This window comes from Carassius carassius, chromosome 5 (assembly GCF_963082965.1).
Source record: "Carassius carassius chromosome 5, fCarCar2.1, whole genome shotgun sequence".
Taxonomy (NCBI): domain Eukaryota; kingdom Metazoa; phylum Chordata; class Actinopteri; order Cypriniformes; family Cyprinidae; genus Carassius; species Carassius carassius.
Window position 1 is genome coordinate 26,711,992 of NC_081759.1, and position 22,074 is coordinate 26,734,065.

A 22,074-nucleotide genomic window follows, 5' to 3' on the forward strand; every position below is an offset into this window, starting at 1 on the left:
TCACACACGTGATGCTGCAAAAGACATTAAAGCAATGGTCAAACATCTGTGTAAAAAGCAATGTTAAAACAATGAAAAGGGAGTGCAGTGGAGTTTCTCTTATACTGCTACATGAGATTCATACATTCAAAACTGTGTTAAACATTAAGAATGCCTGTAAAAAAAGAAAGAAAAGTGCTTGACCTTGATTAGTGACCACAAGACTACAATATCACTTTATTCTTGTCCCGGTTTTAAAATGACTACTGGTTGTAATAATAGTGTCTGAACTGATTAAAAAGTAGTTAGTCGATTCCTTTTGCTTTCAGTTCATCTTGTACTCGTTTCAGGTAATCTGGATCTGGGTAACCATAACTACAAAAAAGAAAACATAAATACGACACTTATGAGAACTACTGTATATTAAACACTGCTAAAAATAAAAGGGCTTGTCTCAGAGAAGGCAACCACCCAAAAATGATGTCAACACCCAAACTGTGTACTCACGAGGTTGGCCCTCCATAACGAGACGTCTTATGATGAATGTCATTCCAGGTCACCACATTGTTCTGTCCAGTGGTAGATGAGCGTCCGATGGTGAAAGTGAGTCGCTGGTCGAATGCCCTCTGCAGAAGCTTCAGTACCTTATTCCCCTCCGATGAGTCAGGGAGGTAAGCTATGCGGGACGCACCCTGGTACAGCATGCCTGGGTTTGGGTGTTCATCCTGCAGAGTATGAGGTAATCAAAAGACAACATTTCAACTGTGTAACTGATTGTTGTCATAACGAACAGCTTAAAGCTGAAGAATATCTTGCATGTCATTGCATTTGTACTCACCCCCTGATATCCACTTGATATATGGTAGTTAATTATTATTGTACCATATGTTTCATATCCAGGGAGAGAGGATCTGTCCGATGAAACAGTCATGGTTCCTCCTTTTGGTTGCGTCCCTGTAAGACTGCCATATATCTCTCCGCATATCGGACAAGTTGGCTTCACTTGGAAAGCTCTCTCCAAACAGTCTTTACAAAATCTGTGTTTACATTTAGACAAGACTGTGGATTCAGATATCTTGAGTGTTTCCAAACAAATTGGACACGTCTCATCTTTGGCTTGGTCTATTGAGGTCTGTTGTTTCACAGGTTGCGTGTAAGGTGTGTCATTGACTTTTGTTTTATTTGGGGTTTGGTAGTGTGAATATGTCCGTGTACTCCCACTGGAAAATGTCTCAAATCTTTCAAGGCTAAGGAAGTTGCCAGTCAGTTGCAATCGCCTTTCATCTTTTCTAGTGATTTGGAGTTCTGGAAATTCTGCTTGGCAACGCGCAACAAGTCCTCGACTGTAATCGTATGTCCTAGTTTGCAGCCCCGTTGCAATCTTTTGATACAATGTTATAAACTGTTCTCGTGCAAACTGAGCGTAAACCCGCTTACCAGACGTATTTATAAACGTCACATATCTATCATCTCGCTTCATGAGAACTGCATTCCTTTCTTTAATTATGTCAAGTTCCTTGGATTTCATTTCTTTAATGTAATCCATAACAATGCCATCAACCTCAACTTGTTCAACTACTAAAGAGTTGCTTTGAGCTGGTCTCTCCTCTTGTCTGAGATCCCTACTTCCATCCCGTGTTATTTGCACAATTGTACTCCTGTACATATCTTCAGCCTCTCGAAACGAGCCGCTGGCAACACCATTCGCGTCTTCATATTTGTGTTTCGTAGTCTTGCTTTTGCTTGAAACTGAATTTGGCGGGTGCAGTCTCACTGCAGCGAATATCTGCAATGAATTTGAAAATAACAATCATAGCTGATTAACTTACAGGGTATCTGCATTTGCTTTAAAATCAGGACTTTTTTTCAGAACTGACTGACGTCACGCTTACGTCTAAAGACACTAACAAACAATACGCATTTTAACTAACTGGAGTCGTGACATTAAATCCTCAACTGATAAAGAATTTCGTCGACAGGGTTTTAGTATGACTGTTAGCAAACTCACCTGTGGCAGGCTCGTCATCTCGATCTCCACTGATGGCGTCGTTCAGTTGTCAGGGAAATCTAAACAAAGCGGGAACAAAACGAGCCAAGAGCTAGCGTAACCGTCAATAAGTTTGTTTCAGTAAAAAGGTAAAGTTATGCATTGTTTTCTAAAGAGTAACGTTAGTACAAGTTGAAGCGCTTTTTGTTTGGTCCAATATATAATCACAGTGTCACCCAGAACACTGTTAATACTTTTTGAATGTAACGCTACACACACTGCAGTTTGTTTCACTTTTTCAAGCAGGAAGTCATTATCGGGTTGCCAGGTCCTAGTAAAAAACAGTCCAAGGCCTCCTCAAAACCCGCCCCAAAGAAATAAAAACTAGCCTATTTTCCTCCGCCCAGAGTTAACAGATGCGGTGTCAAAAACAATATTTTGCAGTTAGTGTTTAATTACAAAGGCACGGTTTTCAACTATTTAAAAAAAATTAAGTAGGTAATTCTACCAACTTAACATAATAATCTAAAAGATCAGTTAATGTATACGAGTATCGTTATCGAAATTAGTCGTTTAGAAAATCGTCCATTTTGATTGTAATAATATCAAAACTGCAGCAGCCTGCTTTGAATAAAGTAAACAGTTACAGTGGAAATGTATGCATTCCTCACTGAGTAGACGACGCCCTCACTTATGATAAAGTAGAAAAACATTTACACCACAAGAGGGAGTTAGAGGTCCATTCAGGTAAAAAGACCTTGTTTCAACAAGAATGATATACATTACACACGTCCCGCTCTCGGTCCTCTCTTGTGAACTACGGCATCACAAGACTATTTCTGTGCCCGAGTTAAATTATGCATTTACATTTATACCTGACAAAAGAGATTACTATATGCTTGCTCACCTGAGAATATTTATCCCTGTCAAATTTAGCTCACCTGTGATGGACTGGCCATCTGTCTGGGGTGTCCTGCCACCCTATGGAGGACAAGCAGTCTAGAGAATAGATAGATGGATGGATGCCACTATCCATCATCACTTTCACCCCAAGCCCATCCACATTTTATTTTAAAAGGGTCCTATTATTTCTCTTTTGACAAGATGTAAAATAAGTCTCAGGTGTCCCCAGAATGTGTCTATAAAGATAATTTATTATTTGGTGCTGTAAATAAAAACCCTTTCTTGGGCAGAAGCAAACATTTTAAAAAAAGAACTGCTGAATTTGATGATCAGTTCTGTCAATGATTAACAGGATGTGTAATTTTCCCTTAAAATAAGATTCATATAATATTATATATTAAGATATATCATAAGGGACTCTTCAGAGAGGAAAACATAGCAAAACATCTTCAGAGAGATCCAGCAGCTAGAATCAAGGCATCACTGCACAAGAATACCAACAAACTCTGAACACCACCAAAGACCCCAAAACCTAAATAATCAGTCCTTTTAAATATAAAGACTAAAACCCAGCATTAAACAGACGTTGAAAAAAAAAATCCAAATGACAAAAAAAAATTTAAATGGTGTTTTTAGTCACTTCTTTTCCAAATCAGCTAAATGTAAATTTTCTTGAGGGCTATAAATGATAAACCGTCCAGAGAGCTGACTTGTTCAGACTAGCAGACTAATGCACACTTTCAGACGATGTTCAACATAAGTACACTAGATGGCAGTAGAGTAGTTCACAATAACTTAACAAGGCAGCCTCTGTTTACTTTATCACTAGATGGCAGAAGAGTTCACGCTTGTGACTAACTAATAACACCAATCTGCTTTTTAGAAATAAGGTTGCAGTTAGACTTACATTTCGACAACACACATCAAGCAAATTCATGCCAAAATCGATTGTTACAACACCTTCTCTTAATGTTTTGCCTTTATGACCAGGGGGGAATATAGCACTTTGCCTACTACACGACACGCAGACACAACTGTCACCCAAAACCCACATTTCTTCTGCACTGAGTCATTGCTGTTTGCGTTCATTTACATTAAACTTAAGGCTGTAAATGGGCAGGGGGGGAAATAATTCGAGTTACATGTTTTGTTTTTATGTTGGCTGTTGGTGGCTTTGCACGTCTGGCTAACATGAAATTCTTAAAGGGGACCCTAATTGGAGTGAGACTTCACCATTGAGATGCTCCTGTCGGATATCACACAATCGGCCACCTGCACATGACACAAATTATGTGTCCGTACAAGACGACTTGTCAACGACTCTTTGGGACATTTGTGAAAACAGGAGGACAGCCAGCCAAACCGACTCCAGTTTATCACAGTATGTATGCTTGCCTCCAGAGAAAGTAGATATTTTAATCTATTTATTAGTTGGGGACCTCTTCATTTCTTCATCTTGTATTATTCTTTGAGATTTTGTTCGCTTATTATTTTATTATTATTATTTTTATTTCATTTTTAGTTAAGACGCGGTTTTAGTTTTTTTCTTTTTTCTTATTCACTTCAATGTTAGGCTACGCATGAAACTTTTAAAATTAAAATTACTTTACCAGAGTGCTTCATTTGTTTTGATATTATTGCAAAAATATATAGGCCTATATATAAAAAAATGTTTGACCAGGGTATGTAAAGAAGAAAAAAAAGAGTTGTCTGAAATAGTGATAGCATCTGTAAGATAGGAAGCCTATATTTTGACAGGGCACGCGTCTATTTAGACATAACGGATTTGATAATAGGAGTTTTTTTTCCTTTAGAATTTCTAGAAGAAAAAAAAACGTTTTTAATAAAAACATTTCATTCAGTCATTTTTTGAACATAAGAAAGCAGGCACGTTTATATTGAGCGCGCGCGATTAGACTTGGGTTACAACAGGGTGGAATAGTGTTGTGAGGGATAAAATATAATATTTTTATAAGTTAGCAAGACACTTAAAAGACAATTTATATTAAGGTTGATGCGGTCAGAATGACTATTTAATGAATAACACGTAGCTTATAATGAGCATATCAGCTTGATATCAGCTATAGTATTTTGTAGCGCTCATTTGAGTTAGAATCTTGAAGTAGCCTATAGGTTAGCCTAGCCTACTACTAGCCTAATATAACAAGTAACTTTTGTTAGTTAAATACTATTAAGTAATAAACTTAACAGAATCATATTAGCTTAATAATAATATTAAGAAATAATATTAGCTGTTGTTAATCTATTAACAGCAACACCACCAATGGGATATCGACTACATTTATGTTTCGCGGATTTATAATTATTCTTTAGAGTATTAAGAATAGTTTTTGTATTCTACGACTGTTCGCATAACAAAATGAAGGTGTACATTTTCTTTTCCATTTGAACCATTATTTACATTTCGTCTTGACATGCTGGCAGATATATGTTTCACTCTTATCGATTTGCGCAAAATGCTGGAAATCACTGTGTTGCTAAAAACAAGACGCTGAGTCTGCAAACGCATGTCTCACAGAGGAAAATATCAAGCAATGCCCCGGTCCAAGCATCACTGCCAGTCCTCAGATAGCACGGATCCCAAAAAGGCCACCAGTGTGGATTTAATGGCAGTGAAAGTATTATGTGGAATCGGATTGAGGGAGATCTAGACATCTGTCAAAAGCAGCCAATAGAATGTACATTAGTAATATTGAACCAAGAAAGACGTCGGCAGATCGGGAAGGATTAAGTAGGCTACAATTCATAATCTGATCACGAAAACTCGGCTGCTTGAAAGCATCCATGCGGCCACAATGCATATGACAAAAGGGGCACAGATCAAGATGCCCTTCTGCGTTAGATTCACAATCCAACCTGAATGTGATCACGGACTAGCCCATCAGACTGTCGCCTAGCCTAATTCCTTCAACCATTTTCTGTTCGGAAATTACGCAGGCTAAAATTAAGATAGCCTACTTTTCATGCATGCATAGTGGAATGCTCTTTTTAAAAGAACACTTTATTGAAAAAAAAAAACCGTTTTGTATTATTCTCGACACTAATAATTTTACTAATATCTTAATTTTTTTTATTTAACCTATTTATTATTATTATTATTATTATTATTATTTTTACTTATGCTACGTGTTGTATTAATTGCACCAGAATATCAAATAATTATCGACACTGAAACTAAAGTTGCCGTTATTTTTTAATTTTAGCAAATAAGTAACAATATCTTCCTACAGAACATCCACAATGACCTCCTGATGCCCATAGACCTCAAAGCAGACTACATATTGGTGTCAGACAATGGACACTATAAGCAGGATAGACAACAGACAACAGACAGCAGAAAGGGACAGCTAATCTGATCTAAATATGACAGGGGCAGTGGGGTGATGGGATGGGGTTGGGTGGGGGTGGAGGGGGGCTTAATTGTTGTTGTTTTGCCTTGCTGTTTTTTTTAAACCCTTTATATGAAAAAGAGGTCCATGAGAATAAAAGAGATAATTATACATATTTATGTGTTTTTGGTTTTCTTTCTGAAGTCAGCCGAATACCCCCAACTACCCCGCCCCCCATGCGGACATTCTATTATTAAAGATGCTATTGTTGCTGCTACTTTGACCAAAAATGCATAAATTCTCATGTTTTGGACAATGTTAGAAGCTACAGGAGCTTGCTTAGTAGGAGTTATTTGTGACTGGGCATCTTTTAAAAAGGGCATTGTTCTTAATGATCACAAACACATAACAATTAAGTAATGTAAAGAAAACTGTTTTTGAAGCACCAGATTCCTGCTAGTGTTGTGACCAATAGCTAATAGAAATGTATGAAACACATGCTTGCTTACATAATATTTGTTTTCCTTTTTTCTTAAGAAATCATAATCAACCACCCACTATTTTGCATTACAGAATAACTACAGAATAATTACCATCCCTATTATCATTAGAATCTGAGATATGGATTTTCCTCTTTAAATCTGAATATGCCATTTGTCCAAACGCTCTACATGTTCAGATTCAGATCACAGTCGTGAGGAATTTGTAGATTATGCGGTACATTTTTAAGCCGACGATGACTCCAAATGTGTGCGCTGTAAGAGCTGCTTAATGTACATACAAACAAGGCAAACATCAAAGACTCGTCTGAATCCCATATATTAAACTGAGATGGATACTTTAGAAAACTAAAGAAGAGATCCAAAGCCTATTAAATCTATGAGAAGTAGCCTTGTGCTTAGGTGAATCCATCTATATGATTGTTACCTTTGGAATGGTCTGAAACATTGTTCAGTGACAGGAGACGTACCACGTAGAAGCCATTTTCACTGTCAGCCTGTAATGTGACTGCCAGGCTTAGCATTGCTATCTCTCTATCTTAGAGTGTCTATATAATTTGATCCTCAAAGATAAAATACAGTAGATTCCCATGATTTCCATACTTGAAACACCTTGTATAAGAATCTTACATTTTCAACCCTTTCCTTTTATGTGTCAAATTACAATGCAAATAGTGACAGTTTCTTAAAGCCAATAAAATGAATAGAAGATGTTAGTGTCTGGGAAAGAGAGAAAAAAAATTGCAGTGGGTTTTAACGTTGCTAACCTCAGAATGACCCCTGAGTCTGTTTTGTGTACAATATCCCCACACCTCTCAGAGCACTTGGTCTTCAGAGAACCTTATATGTGGTTACGTGCTTCCATCTATACAGAAAAGCATCTCACAAAATGGGGCTTAACAAAATATGGTCATCACTGAATGATGCAGTCACATGCACGCAAACATCCAAAATATCTCCTCCCTCCAAAACAGGAAAAACATATTATTGTTGATAATTAAAAAAAGAAACTTAATGAGACATAGCACATTGAATTTAATTGTGAAAGGGAGAACTTTTGTACAAATTTATAAAGTATTTTTTAAAACCAATTTTTTTTTTACCTCAGTATAAATAAAACAATACATTGTATTATAAACTAAAGGGAGACATTGCTTGATGAGAAAGTAATCTCCGGAAATTTGGCTATCAATTATGTCAGACAAAGCAGACTTTAGCGAACATGTCAGTGTCAGAGAAAAAGGCTAATCCTTCTCCTCTGGATAATTAGTTGACTTGATTATTTTTCATGCAGATTAATTGATTGCACTTGAGGCTAAATAAATAAATAACATTAGACCTTACAACTTATTTTTTAGTTGACTAAATGATTTAGGGGAGAATGTTTATGCTTTTATTAAAAGCTCTCTGTTAATTAGTGATTATGGCTCTGTAACGACTGGGTGAAGGGGTGGCAGGAAGCAAGTGCGAGATGAATGAGATTTAATGAAGACAATGAAATAATACAATACTGAGACACAAATAACGCTGGGAAAAATGCACAGTCCACGATGGTGGTGATGAATGATGAATCCGGAAGGCGGAGGTGAGTTGGCAGCAGGAGAGGGTGACACAGGAACTGCGGGGAAGCGAGCCGTAGAGTTGCGTAGAGTGGACGGGGTTCTGGGGAGACACGGACATCCAACGCAGAAACACACAAGAAAGCAAAGCATAGGTCACAAACATGAAACAACGCTCTCATGAACACAAGACGCTAGACAAGCCAATATATAGAGATGAGTAATGAGTGACAGCTGTTGCTGATGACAATTAACGGAGACGCCCACAAACTAATCAGTGCTGACGCGTAACACACAGACTTCACCCACAAAGTGCAAAACCCAGAGATCACGGTTTACCAACTGTGACAGTACCCCCCCCCCCCCCCCCATAAGAACGCCTCCTGGAGTTCCCAGAAGGGCCTACCTGCTGATTGTAATCATCAATAAGGGAGTCCACCAAGTACTGGAATCCTCGTCCCCTCCGTCTCGAGCCCAGAATACGATTAATCGAATAGGTCGGTTCCCCATCTACGAGTCGCGGCGGCGGGGGAACCGGGGTAGGCGGATTAATACGTGAATAAAACACGGGTTTAATTTTGGACACATGGAAGGCGGGATGTATCCTCCTGTACGCTGGAGGTAGTTTGAGGCGGACTGTCACCGGACTAATGATCTTGGTGATAGAAAACGGGCCAATGAATTTGGGAGCTAATTTGTTAGAAACGGAACAGAGAGGAATATTGTTCGTAGAAAGCCACACTTTTTGACCCACGACGTAAACGGGAGGCTTTGACCGGTGGCGATCGGCCTTGGCCTTAGTGCGCTCCCTCATCCGGAGCAGAGTCTCGCGGGCTCTGGTCCAGGTGCGGTGGCACCTCTGGACATATGCGTGAGCGGAGGGGACCGCGACTTCAGATTCCAGACTAGGAAAAGCTGGTAGCTGGTAACCTAAGCTGCACTGAACCGGAGAGAGGCCCGTGGCTGACACTGGTAACGAATTGTGAGCGTACTCCACCATAGAGAGTTGTTGGCTCCAGGAAGAAGGATTCTTGGAGACCAAACATCGCAAGGTTCTCTCTAAATCTTGGTTGGCTCGCTCAGACTGCCCGTTACTCTGGGGATGGTAACCCGAAGACAGGCTAACCGTCGCTCCTAGCAACTTACAAAATTCTTTCCAAAATTTGGATATGAATTGGGATCCCCTGTCAAGACGTGATCTAGGACAGTGACCGCTGTCTCCTTGGCTGTCGGTAATTTGGGCAAGGGAATGAAATGTGCCGCCTTCGAGAACCGGTCCACTACGGTCAAAACGACCTTCATGCCATTAGAGGGCGGGAGGGCGGTAACAAAATCTAGTGCGATATGTGACCAGGGTCTCGAAGGGACAGACAGCGGCTGAAGAAGCCCATCAGGAGGCCGGTAAGACGACTTACCACTAGCGCAAACTGAGCAAGCCAAAACAAAATTGTGGACGTCACGAGCCATAAGTGGCCACCAGAATCGTTGTTTAACTAACCCCTTGGTTCGGCTTATCCCTGGATGACAAGCCACGTTAGAGCAGTGACCCCACTGAATAACTTCGGACCGTAACTCTTCCGGCACAAATAAACGATTCGGTGGGCAACCGGGCGGAGGAGTTACCCCTTCTAAGGCCCTCTTGACCTTCGATTCGACCTCCCATACGAGTGCTGAGACGACTATTTTCTCAGGTAAAATACACTCCGGAGTCACCAGGCGGGCGGAGGGATCAAAAAGACGTGACAAAGAATCGGGTTTGACATTTTTGGAACCCGGGCGGTACGACAGAGTAAAATCAAAACGACCGAAAAAAAAGTGCCCAATGAGCCTGCCTGGAATTGAGTCTTTTGGCAGTTCTAATGTACTCTAAATTCTTGTGATCGGTCCAAACAATGAAAGGTATCCCTGAACCTTCCAACCAGTGACGCCACTCCTCTAAAGCTAATTTGACGGCCAACAATTCTGTTACCAATGTCATAATTGCGTTCAGCAGGAGATAAAACGATGAGAGAAAAACGCGCAGGGATGCATCTTATCGTCCGAGGCAGCACGTTGGGAAAGAACTGCTCCTACCCCCACCTCTGATGCGTCGACCTCCACCACGAACTGCCATGTGGGATCAGGGGCTACAAGGATGGGAGCTGAAATGAAGCGGCTCTTGAGGTTGGTAAATGCAGTTTCGGCTGCATCCGACCACCTGAACGGAGTACTGGGGGAGGTCAAGGCCGTCAGAGGTGAGACTAGTTGGCTGAAATTACGAATGAAACGTTGATAGAAATTGGCGAACCCCAGAAACTGCTGTAGGGCCTTACAGGAATCTGGAGATTGCCAATCTATCACAGCCTTAACTTTGTCAGGATCCATACATATTCCCTCGGACGAGACGATATACCCTAGTAAGGGGACAGACTGTGCATGGAATACGCATTTCTCCGCCTTGACAAAAAGCCCATTCTCGAGTAATCTCTGGAGCACTCGTCTGACGTGTTGAACATGTTCCTGGAGAGATGAAGAAAAAAATCAGTATGTCATCCAGGTAAACATATATAAACTGATCTACCATGTCTCTCAACACGTCATTAACGAGTGCTTGGAAAACCCCTGGCGAGTTGGAGAGCCCAAACGGCAGCATCAAATATTCAAAGTGCCCTCTAGGGGTGTTAAAGGCGGTTTTCCATTCATCCCCCTTCCTGATGCGGACCAAATGATAAGCGTTACGTAAATCCAATTTTGTGAATACGGATGCTCCCTGTAACCTCTCGAAAGCTGAAGACATCTACGGTAACGGATAGGTGTTCTTTATCGTGATGTTTTTCAGCTCTCGGTAGTCAATACAAGGTCGCAGAGAATCATCCTTCTTAACCACAAAAAAAGAATCCCGCCCCCGCTGGAGAAGAGGAAGGGCGGATGAACCTCGATGCCAAGGAATCAGAAATGTATTTCTCCATGGCCTCCCTCTCCGGAATAGAAAGAGAGTAAAGTTTGCCTTTAGGCGGAGACTTACCTGGCACTAAATCTATAGCACAGTCGTAGGGACGACGCGGAGGAAGAGAAGCAGCACGGGACTTACTGAACACCTCCTTCAGGTCCAAGTACTCTGCGGGCACATTTGATAACACCATGGTCTCAGACAGAAACAGGCACAACAGGACAAGCAAAAACCAGACAAGACTCATGACAACTTTCACTCCACAAGGTGACTGTGTTGGAACCCCAATCCACTCGTGGATTATGTTTGATTAACCAGGGGTGACCTAAAACAATGGGAGCTACAGGGGAGTCCATGAGGTAAAAGGATATGGTTTCACTGTGGTTGCCTGAGGTGAGCAGAGTTATGGGTTCAGTGTAGTAGGTGACGTGTGGCAGTTCCTGTCCTTTGAGTGCGGTGACATGGATGGGATGAGACACAGGAAGGACAGGAAGGTTCAAGTGACGTGCAAGGAGAGAGTCAATGAAATTACCTTTGGCCCCAGAGTCCAGAAGGGCGTGACAGTCGTGAGTGTGATTCTCCCATCGCAGTTTCACCTGAAGGAGAGTCGATGATGTGGTTGAGGACTTCCCGGCGGAGATCCCACCCGATAGTAGCCTCAAGCTTACTACCGAGCTGGCTCTTTTACCGGGCATGAATGGATGGAATGTTCCGAGCCACCTCAATATAAACATAGTCCTTGGGACCTCCGCCGCTCTCTCTCCCTCTGGGAAAGCCGAGCTCTACCCACCTGCATAGGCTTGTGATCGTAGACGAGACCGACCATGTTCTCTCGACTCGAGCGGCCCCTTTCCGGAGAGACGTAATGGCGTGTAGGACTGACTTGTCTACCCAGGCTGTTAATCCGAGCGTCCACCCGGATTGCCAGGTCGATTAGGCCGTTGAGCATTGGGGGCAACTCGAGGAGGTAGATTTCCTTCTGAACACGGTCAGCCAGCCCATGCAGGAATCGATCCCACTGTGCTGCCTTGTTCCACTGGCACGCGGCCGCCAGGGTGCGGAACTGAATGGAATAGTCCGCCACTGATGATTTTCCTTGTTTAAGGTCCGAGAGCTGGTGAGCGGCCTCCCTGCCGACCGCGGCTCGATCGAAGACCCGTTTCATTTCTTCGGAGAGGGAGTGGAACGAGGAGCAACATGGATGTTGATTCTCCCACACCGCCGTCCCCCATAAGGCGGCCCTGCCAGAGAGTAGGGTAAGAGCAAACACAACCTTGGACTCCTCTGTCGCGAAGGTGCGGGGCTGCAATGCAGAATGCATGGAACATTTGTTAAGGAAAGTATTGCAAAAGTTTGGCTCACCGGAGTAACTATCTGGCGCCGGAAGTTGCGGCTCTGGCCGGAAGTGGTCCTGGGAGGTCTCCCGGGGGACGGGCGGTGCAGGCAGTGCGGTGGGCGCAGTGGGAGAGGTGAGTTGATGAATCTGCTGGGTGAGCTCGGACACCTGTGTCACCAGCGCTTGGATCGTGCATCCGGTGTTCACGATGCTCTCCTGCTGCTGATCCATGCGGTTGCCGCTGTGGTGAATGAATTCAGACAGTGAAGTGGTGCCCGCTGCTTCCATGTTTGGGTGAGAGCGTTCTGTAATGACTGGGTGAAGGAGTGGCAGGAAGCAAGTGCGAGATAAATGAGATTTAATGAAGACAATGAAACAATACAATACTGAGACACAAATAACGCTGGGAGGAATGCACAGTCCAAATTGGTGGTGATGAATGATGAATCCGGAAGGCGGAGGTGAGTTGGCAGCAGGAGAGAGTGACACAGGAACCGCGGGGAAGCGAGCTGAAGGTAAGTGGTGTTGCTTGGTGGTGGGTTGCGTAGAGTGGACGGGGTTCCCGGGAGACACGGACATCCAACGCAGAAACACACAAGAAAGCAAAGCATAGGTCACAAACATGAAACAACGCTCTCACGAACACAAGACGCTATACAAGCCAATATATAGGGATGAGTAATGAGTGACAGCTGTTGCTGATGACAATTAACGGAGACGCCCAAAAACTAATCAGTGCTGACGCGTAACACACAGACTTCACCCACAAAGTGCAAAACCCAGAGATCACGGTTTACCAACCATGACAGGCTCTTTGATTATGCAAATGAGAGTTAAATGTTGTTATTAATCTTTATTAAATATATGCATATATATAAACTCCATATATATATATATATATATATATATATATATATATATATATATATATAGTTACATTCCGGCTCAAGGAAGTAACAAAATAAAGGGATCAGAGTCCAAAATTAAATTAAACAAAATATTTATTTTACATCTAGGGGTTATATGATAAAGAAAAAAAGATGTTCGACAAAAAATAAACAAACAATAAAGAAAAAAACAATATGAAGGTCCAGCTCCTGAGCACAACTGCAAGATAGGGGTCAGAACCGCTTCCCACAAAGGACAGCCATCTTAAATACTGCTTTCCAAATTCAACACAGGTGTGGATCCTTATCTGGCAACCTATAGGAAAAAGAGAAAACAACAGAACAAACCCAAAACAAAACTGAGCCGTAACAATATATATATATATAAATATATGTACACAGGACAAATCTGCAATTCAAATCTGCATTAAATGGAAATGATCACAAATGTAAATCTCAAAGTTCAACAAAGTTGAGCAGTTTCTTTGAAATTTAGTTCAAATGAGCTCATTCAAAACTCAAAATATGAGAATAACACTAAAAGGTTATGGTCCTTGAGTGTCCAGTGTGCCTTAATCTTATGCATTTGCATTTGTCGAGAGCGTTTCTCCCATTTGATTCAAAATCAGACCATCAGTCTAAGTAGAAAATTCAAAGTGGTAATGACTGATGCAGTTGGAAATGGTGTTTGGTTAATGCAGAACCGCTATTACTGCTGGGGTAATTATGTATATGTGCACAGGACTGTTGAATCTGAAATGTCAAATGGAACACTGAATGTGCTGGGCTTTTACTGATAGGTTCTTAATATCTTACACTTCTACTCACTTACTGTGGACATCTGTCTTTTATATCTATATCATCACATCAATAATAGTGGCTGTTTCTTAAAATAAATGCACAATTTCTATGTAATATTTTACATTTTTTTTATTTTATATTATCTACATTTGAAACTAATTTAATGAAATATTCTAACATTTTGCATTGCTCTTTAACAAATAAAGACAAATGTTTATTTGAAGGGGTCTGCATTACAGAAATGCCACCCTGTTGCAAAGGTAATTTTTTTTACTAAAAAACATATGTACAGTTTTGCTTTATATGTCTTACATATCAATAACAAACAATAGTATTAAGGTTATATTAGACTAATGGATGGCAATACATTAAGTCAGGCGAGTATGCTGCTGTCTATTCTCAAAGCCATTTCAACCAGCAGATGAAAGCAACAGCTGGATGTGAGACATAACAACTGGTCATAAGAGGAGTGATGGGAATGAACACTGTCTTGATCCTATATGGATTGTGGGGGTTTGAAGGTGGTCTAGAGCAGGGCAGTCCTTCTCGATTTAGAAACCTTTTAAATACATTTACTTGCACAAAAAGCAAATAAGGTTCTATTACAGGTGTTTTATTTTAAACAACACCATAAACAAATTCTTTCAGCTTACTCCAAACTCATTCAGAATAGTCAAAACAAAACCTAAAATTTGAATTGTCATTATTTACTTACCCTCAGCTGTTCCACAAGTTTTATTTATTTCTAAGGAACACAAAAAGAAATGCTTGAAAGCACCTTTGTATTTCAAGTCTTTTAAAGCAATAGGATATCTTTGTAATACTTGTAATTTTCTTTCTTTCCTTTTTTTAGGAATCAAAATCAATATGATATGTGGTTAGGATGAAGGTAAGGGTGAATAAATCAATAATAACAGAATGCTTCTTTTTAGCAGAAATCTTAAGAGACAATGAAATCCTGATATATTAGTCAATGTTTAATCTATGTCCAGTAACTTGGTGCCTGGTAAATGTTCTTGTCCGAGCGCAGTCTGATAAAGAACAGACATCCTCCTGTTAGGAAAAAAGGACTTGCTCCTCACTTTTGGCTTCTAACACCATGTTAGAAAGACTTGAAGCAATTGCATTAAGGTGCTGAAATGACATGCTGACAAATGTTATGTTTAGACTAATAGTTAAGACGGTCTGTAAGAGGAGCTGTGCTTGTCCCTCTGAGTATGCTGGAGACAAATTTACAAATGGACTTAACCCCGATGACAGCTTTTAAGTAAAGGCTACATCAGTAAGACTGCAGATAGTCTCCATAGTAACTTCCACAAATTAAACACCTGCAAATAGTGAAAGATTACTGGGGCCTCTTCCTCTCTTTCTGCTTCTGAAGTGAATGGAATTAACGATGGAAAGTCTAGGGAAAATTCTCTCTATAGTGGTTTATAAAATGGTTTAGCAGAACATGAAGGATCCCCGTGTGTTTAAGATTGCCTGCTTTCAGGACTGAACAGCATGGATTGAAAAATATGGAACCATGGCGAGCAATAGTTAAAAAAAAGAAATAAAAAAAAAACCTTTTTATATTTGTTTATATTTTCTTCTTTTGTAGGTGATCTGAATGATACTAATCAATAATATGAAATCTAATTGTAGGGTGCATTTATAAATACCAAATATATATATATATATATATATATATATATATATATATATAGTGTACAGTTGTTATTTTCCCCCTTTTGTTGCAGATTAAACATTTCTTGAAAGTACTGCATATGCTTGCTGCCTACATTTGCATTTGATGAGAATTTTATTTTTGAAAGTTTTTTTATTTTTTATTGTTTTTATACGAAACAGCATATATTAAATAGAAATACTGTAGAAAGATGGAAGAAAACCAACTTTTCACCAGTTATATGACTCCTTTTACAGTTATCTTATAGTCTATTATTACTGTAAGAGGAACGTCTTATGTGTGTGATGCATGAGGCATTAAATCAGGGATACTGTGTGCATGTTAAATCCTTTCTAACAGTTGCTGGTATTAAAAAACTGACTCGTTTACTGTACAAATGCATGGATGAATATATAACCTTGGGGGAAAAAAAAGTTTCAAAAAAGTTTCAAGGTGCAGCCGAAGAGAGTTACTAATGCTGCAGCTGAAGGTTTTTTATAAAAAAAAAATTATCCATAAGTGGGCTTCCTGCCATGCAGAGACCCTTGGTTGTCTGTCACGTCTCATCAACACAAACTAAGAAAGAGACTGACATGTCTCTGACCACTCATTCAGCTCTATAAATATCTAAAAATAATAGTGTTTTTGTGTTCATTTTGCATATGGGATGTATATATGGTCGATGAAGTCATATTATTTTGGTGATAGGAAATCAGCCTTGTTAAAGGGGTCATGAATTGCCTCTTTTTTTTTTTTTTTTTTTTTTTACTGTTTTTTTTTTACTGTTCTCCGAGTTTTTTATTTTTTATTTTTTATTTTTTTTTTTACATAAACTTAATTTAGAAGTAATAAGCTATTTTCTGTTCTGTTTTAACCCCCTCATCAAAAAGCTCTGTTTAAATAGGCATGGCAGATTGTAGAATCAGAAGTAAACGCGACTGCTATGATAGGCTAATAGTTGTGTATGTATGAGAGTGTATTGCTCATACAGTCATGGTCAAAAGTTTTGGTAGTGACATAAATTTTGTGTTTTGCAAATTTTGCAGCTTAAGCTAGGTTTGCTCTGATTGGTCAGCTATCCATTGCTTTGTGATTGGCCAGCTCTCCATATTTTGCATGTTTCACTTTGTTAACACACCTAATTCAGATAATCAGCTCGTTAGAAGTGAGTTTCATGCACAAACTGTGTTCCCATTGACATGGTCCCTACACAGTGTTCATTGCTCCCTACGGGGAAATCTGTTGAAGTTTACCTCACTTCTGAACATTCATTCAGAAGTGATTTGTCCTGCACATTGACATTTCAATGCACTTTGAATGGAACATATACATTCACTTTAACCTGGAATCATGGCAGAATATCCTTTGATGTCCACTTTGCAGGGCACTTGCGTTCAAATAGAACAAACATCTGAAGCCATAAAAGAAACATACAAAATGTGTAGAGCAGGGGGGCGAGAGGACAATTGAGAACCGCTGCTCTATAGACGGTTTCATCGGACGTACGCGCCTGGAACTAAGTTAACTTCCGGTCTGTGTTGTGTATATCGGTCTGGCTGCGGTGCCTTCTACGAATGCAGTTAAAGTCAAGGTGATGAGTAGACTGAAGTTGGGCTCAGGTGGTTGTGCCGCGGGATGTGTTTCCCATACATTTATTTATTTTTGGAGACTCACCACAATTTTAAAACTGATCGATTTTCAAAAAGGCTTAGTTGAATAAACATGAGTAACGTTACGTACTGCACGTTTAATAATAATAATAATTCCTTACATTTATATGTTTAAATATCAAAACGAGGCACATGTGTTTTTTATATCGCTGTATTTCTGAAGGAAGACTTGCATGTTATATGCCTGATAAAGCAGCGTGTGAGCGTACGAGCTCTGCTTTGTTTACAGCTGTTACTGGGGAAACCTCTATTTCTCGCCCTTTATGTCTATGCTTTAAAACATCTCCTGCTGGCAAAGAATGAATTTTCATTTTCATTAAGTCCGCCTGATCCACGCAGCAAACATATTTTGTTTGTTATCAAAAAATATCTGCTCTAGAGGGACTTGGCTGTTGTTATTGATTCTATTTGGAAGTCTACCGGAAGTTAAGTTAGGTCCACAAAAGCGCACACACGCAGTAACGTTTGTTTATGTTGTTGCCGTTGAAACTGTCTATACTGCTCAAAACTCGAGTTTGAATTCTCAGTGGCAAATCCTTTACATATGTAAATGTACTTACAGACTGTGAGTCAGAACAGCTGGCATTGAAGTCTTCTCTCCCAGGATCAGGAAACAGTCCTCCATAAAATGTGCTGTACACATCTGAAGATTTGGGTTGAGCTGTTCTGGAACATTGTTGTAAAGACAACTTATCCACTGATTTCTAGTTGTGTCCTCTGTTGGAAGGCCAAACAAGGTATTTTTGCTTTCACAACAAAACAGTGTCTCCATGACACGACGCTGGCAGCAACAGCAAGAATCAAAGTTTACACCATCTTTCTTTGCGTGAACATTTGGAAGGCATTATGCAAATCTTACCACATCTTGATGTAGACATGTGGGGGTGTGTTTAAACAAGGCATTTTAGGAGGGTGTGGAAGAGTCTTAACTTTTATTAAGAATATCTCAAGGAAATTGCTACAAAGAATATTGCACCTGAAAGAACCATTTACCTGATCATCAAGAACTTCAAGGAGAGAGGTTTGACTGCAGTGAATAAGTCTTCAGGATGTCCCAGAGTGTCCAGCAAGCACCAGGACTGTCTCCTCCTGAAGAGTCGGCTACAGAATCGTGTCTCCAGCTGTGCAGAGCTGGCTCAGGAATGGCAGCAGGTTGGTGTGAAAGCATCTGCACACACAGTAAGGCCAAGACTTCTGGACAATGGCCTGGTGTCAAGAAGGGCAACAAAGAAGCCACTTCTCTCCAAGAAAAATGTTAAGGACAGACTGAAATTCTGCAGGAAGTACAAGGATTGGACAGCAGAAGACTGGTGCAAAGTTATTTCCTCTGATGAAGTTCCCTTCCAAGTGTTTGGGATATCTGTAAAAATTGATTATTCTGAGAAGAAAAGGTGAACACTACCATGAGTCCTGTGTCGTGCCAACAGTGAAGCATCCTGTGACCATCCATGTGTGGGGTTGCTTTTCAACCAAGGGAGTGGACTCTCTCATAATTTTGCCCGAAAACTCTGCCATGAATAAAGAATGGTATCAAAACGCCCTGCAAGAGCCACTTCTGCCAATGATCCATGAGCAATTTGGTGATGATCCATGCATTTTCCAGCATGATGGAGCACCATGTCACAAAGCAAGAGTGATAAAGAAATGGCTTGAAAATCATTACATTGAAATTTTGGATCCTAGGCCAGCCAGCTCCCCTGATCTCAATCCCATAGAGAAACTGTGGTCAGTCCTCAAAAGGCGAGTGGACAATCAGAAGCCCACAAATTGTGATCAACTCTTGAGAACTAATAAGGCAAGAATGGATTGTCATCAGTCAGGATTTGGCCCAGAAGCTAATATCCAGCATGCCAGAGCTCTGTACAAATTACCTTAATATATATTTTTTTGCCAAGAAAAGCCTTTAAAACCTATGATAAGCTTATCTTTGTTTTTCAGTATAGTAAACGTGGAAAAATAATCTACTAATACTGAGGCAGCAGACTTTGCAAAACACAAAATTTATGTCACTACCAAAACTTTTGGCCATGACTGTAGCTTGACACTGTTCTGATTTAGGTAAAAAAGGCATAAATAACCCAATACATATCAAACAATCTATAAGAAGAGACTAAACAATAGTTGTGTTGTGACTGTCAGATAGAAATATAGTCAGCACAGCATCAGCTTTTAGTTTTAATCTTTTTGAAAATCCCGTGTTGAATTATGCCTTGTTTGTAAATGAATCTGTGGTAAAATAAAGTGAGCAAGGGACCAAGTTCTTTCTGACGCAGTCTGGATCTTTATTGAAAATAAAGTTCATTCCTGCATTTCTAACATTGGGATCAGAAGAAAGGCAACGCAAACACTGTTTTTCCACAACTTGACACTGCAAGCATCTTGTTGCCTTCAGAGCATCTTAATTGTTTGGTATCTGTGTAGCCCTGCAACTTCACCTCTCTTGTAAACACAAATTGCAAATTGGTGGGCGAGGCTGAACAGGCAGTGATGTTGAAGCAGGCGTTGATCATCTATGGAGGTGGTGTTTAGCAACACTAATACATCAAAGAGTAGAACCTTCCAAAAGCTGTCATTTTGGCAGACTGCCTTCAATATAACCTGTTTTTATACTAATGACAAAGTTTTGAGTTCTGAAACTTACAGGATGTTTTTATAGCACAATAACCTTTTATACAATATGTCAAAAGATTAAGGAAATTTTGATTTCTCAGTTCATGAACCCTTTAAATTCCTATTAACAGAAAGAAAAAAATGCATACATTTTAAGTTATATTTTACATGGAAGAAAAAACTCACCAGAGCATATAATAGAATAACCTCACAAAAGATCATGGTTTTTAATTAATAATATTTGAATTCATAATTAACAGCAGCATGCCTGAAGCAGGTGAACAACATTGAACAAAAACCGTATACATGCATCAAACATTCATGCCAGTCAAAAATTCTAAATCCATTAGCAACCTCGTGGCCCACTACATAATGAAAACACACGCTCACTTTTACCAGAGTCAGATAAAAACACCACTTCAAGTCTCTTGGGACAAGAAGAGCCATTTCATGTCTGCATGAAAAGCAGCATTGTGGACACTGGAAATTATTCTTTAATTAAGAGATTTTATGTGTGCTACATATTGAGATATCTCCACAAGCACCATTGTGGATGGGTGTAAACCAAACTGTGCTTGAGTCAGCGCATTGCAATTACTGTGAAGGTTAGGTGTAGCAATGGGGGGTCAGCATCATGGCTGGGTTTCTTTTCATACCAGCACTTTAGATGAACTGTTGCCATGATCTGAATTGCAATTAAAAGCAAGGCCTTAAATCACAATTTTAATTCCTCTGCTGGCACAAAAGCTATGCAATTGTTGTGCTATTATGCGTAAAATGTTGTAGAATATCATAATGAAGTTCCCTCGACTATTAGAAGTACTTCACAGGAACATGAATCTTCTTGTAACACAATCAATTTGTTTCATGCAGGAAGAAAGTGAACACGCTCAGAGTCCCTCAAGGTGCTAACTGAACACAAGTCTTTTCCAGGGCAGCATCTGGAGACTCCGTATACAGCATTTGTGACATGCTGTTGCCCATGGCTGCCTTCCAGCAGTGCTTCTTCAGGGATCCGAGCATGTAGAACAGTAGCTGGAACAACCGCCCGGAATCTTCAGCCATGCACCGCCTGAAACTTTAATGGTGACACGAGGAACGAGGTGTCCAGATGTGAACAGGGAATACCTCCGTGATACGGACAGCAATCCCACCTCCTGTGAGTGTTGTACGAGTATATGTGCATGCGTTAGCAGGGGTATGTGGCAGAACTTAGGGAGCGATGACTGCTTGAGTTAATTTCTCTTACTTTTTTTGCTATTGTTTTGCCAGATGACAAGTTTCATACCATCTGCTTCCTTTCCCCTGCTAATAAGTGTTCCCAGCCAGCTGAGTGCCCAATCAAATATTTAGTGTGGCGGGGCTGCTGTCAGATCCACATCAGCGCTTCCATGTCCATCTCCATCTCATTGAGATGCTGCACTGAAGTGCTCACAAGAACTTTCAAGGGTGATTTTCATATTGGAATCCACCAAAGTGACTTAAACCAAATGGATACAAAGTTTTCTTGGTTTACAAATTACATCCTGAGCTGATCATTTCTTTCAATGTCTATGAATTGTTGTAAATTCTTACAATTCTTACAAACAAGCTTTATTATAAATATAATGATTAATAAATAACTACTTTCATTTCTAAGTTAGAAAGCATTATACAATGGTCTTTATTCAATATTCTAGTGCTCTTTATTTTGGATCGCGATTAATTGCATCCAAGATAAAAAGTTTTTGTTTACATCATACATGTATATGTACCGTGTATATTTATTATGTATGTATAAATACACACAAACAGTATAAATTTTGAAAATATTTAAGTTTCTTCATTTATATATTCCCCAGACAGTAACATGTTGGTCCAGATTTATTGAATATATAAATGTATATTTTTATTTAAT

At 40.0% G+C, this 22,074-nt stretch overlaps 1 protein-coding gene and 1 long non-coding RNA gene across 2 annotated transcripts; one reads left to right on the plus strand and one right to left on the minus strand.

The window, feature by feature from the left end:
• Positions 1-188: 188 nt before the first annotated feature.
• On the minus strand, positions 189-2,320 carry LOC132141103 (E3 ubiquitin-protein ligase DTX3L-like). Its single transcript, XM_059550339.1, has 4 exons — positions 1,988-2,320; positions 818-1,765; positions 487-704; positions 189-354 (listed from the first exon to the last, which is right to left on the minus strand). The coding sequence occupies exons 1-4, from the start codon at positions 2,003-2,005 to the stop codon at positions 285-287; spliced, it is 1,254 nt and encodes a 417-aa protein (XP_059406322.1). The 5' UTR covers positions 2,006-2,320; the 3' UTR covers positions 189-284.
• A 1,487-nt stretch (positions 2,321-3,807) lies between these two features.
• LOC132140377 (uncharacterized) lies at positions 3,808-21,743 on the plus strand. The gene is made up of 3 exons (XR_009433786.1): positions 3,808-4,250; positions 21,051-21,336; positions 21,450-21,743. It is a non-coding gene; the product is annotated as an uncharacterized LOC132140377 (long non-coding RNA).
• The last annotated feature ends 331 nt before the right edge of the window (positions 21,744-22,074 follow it).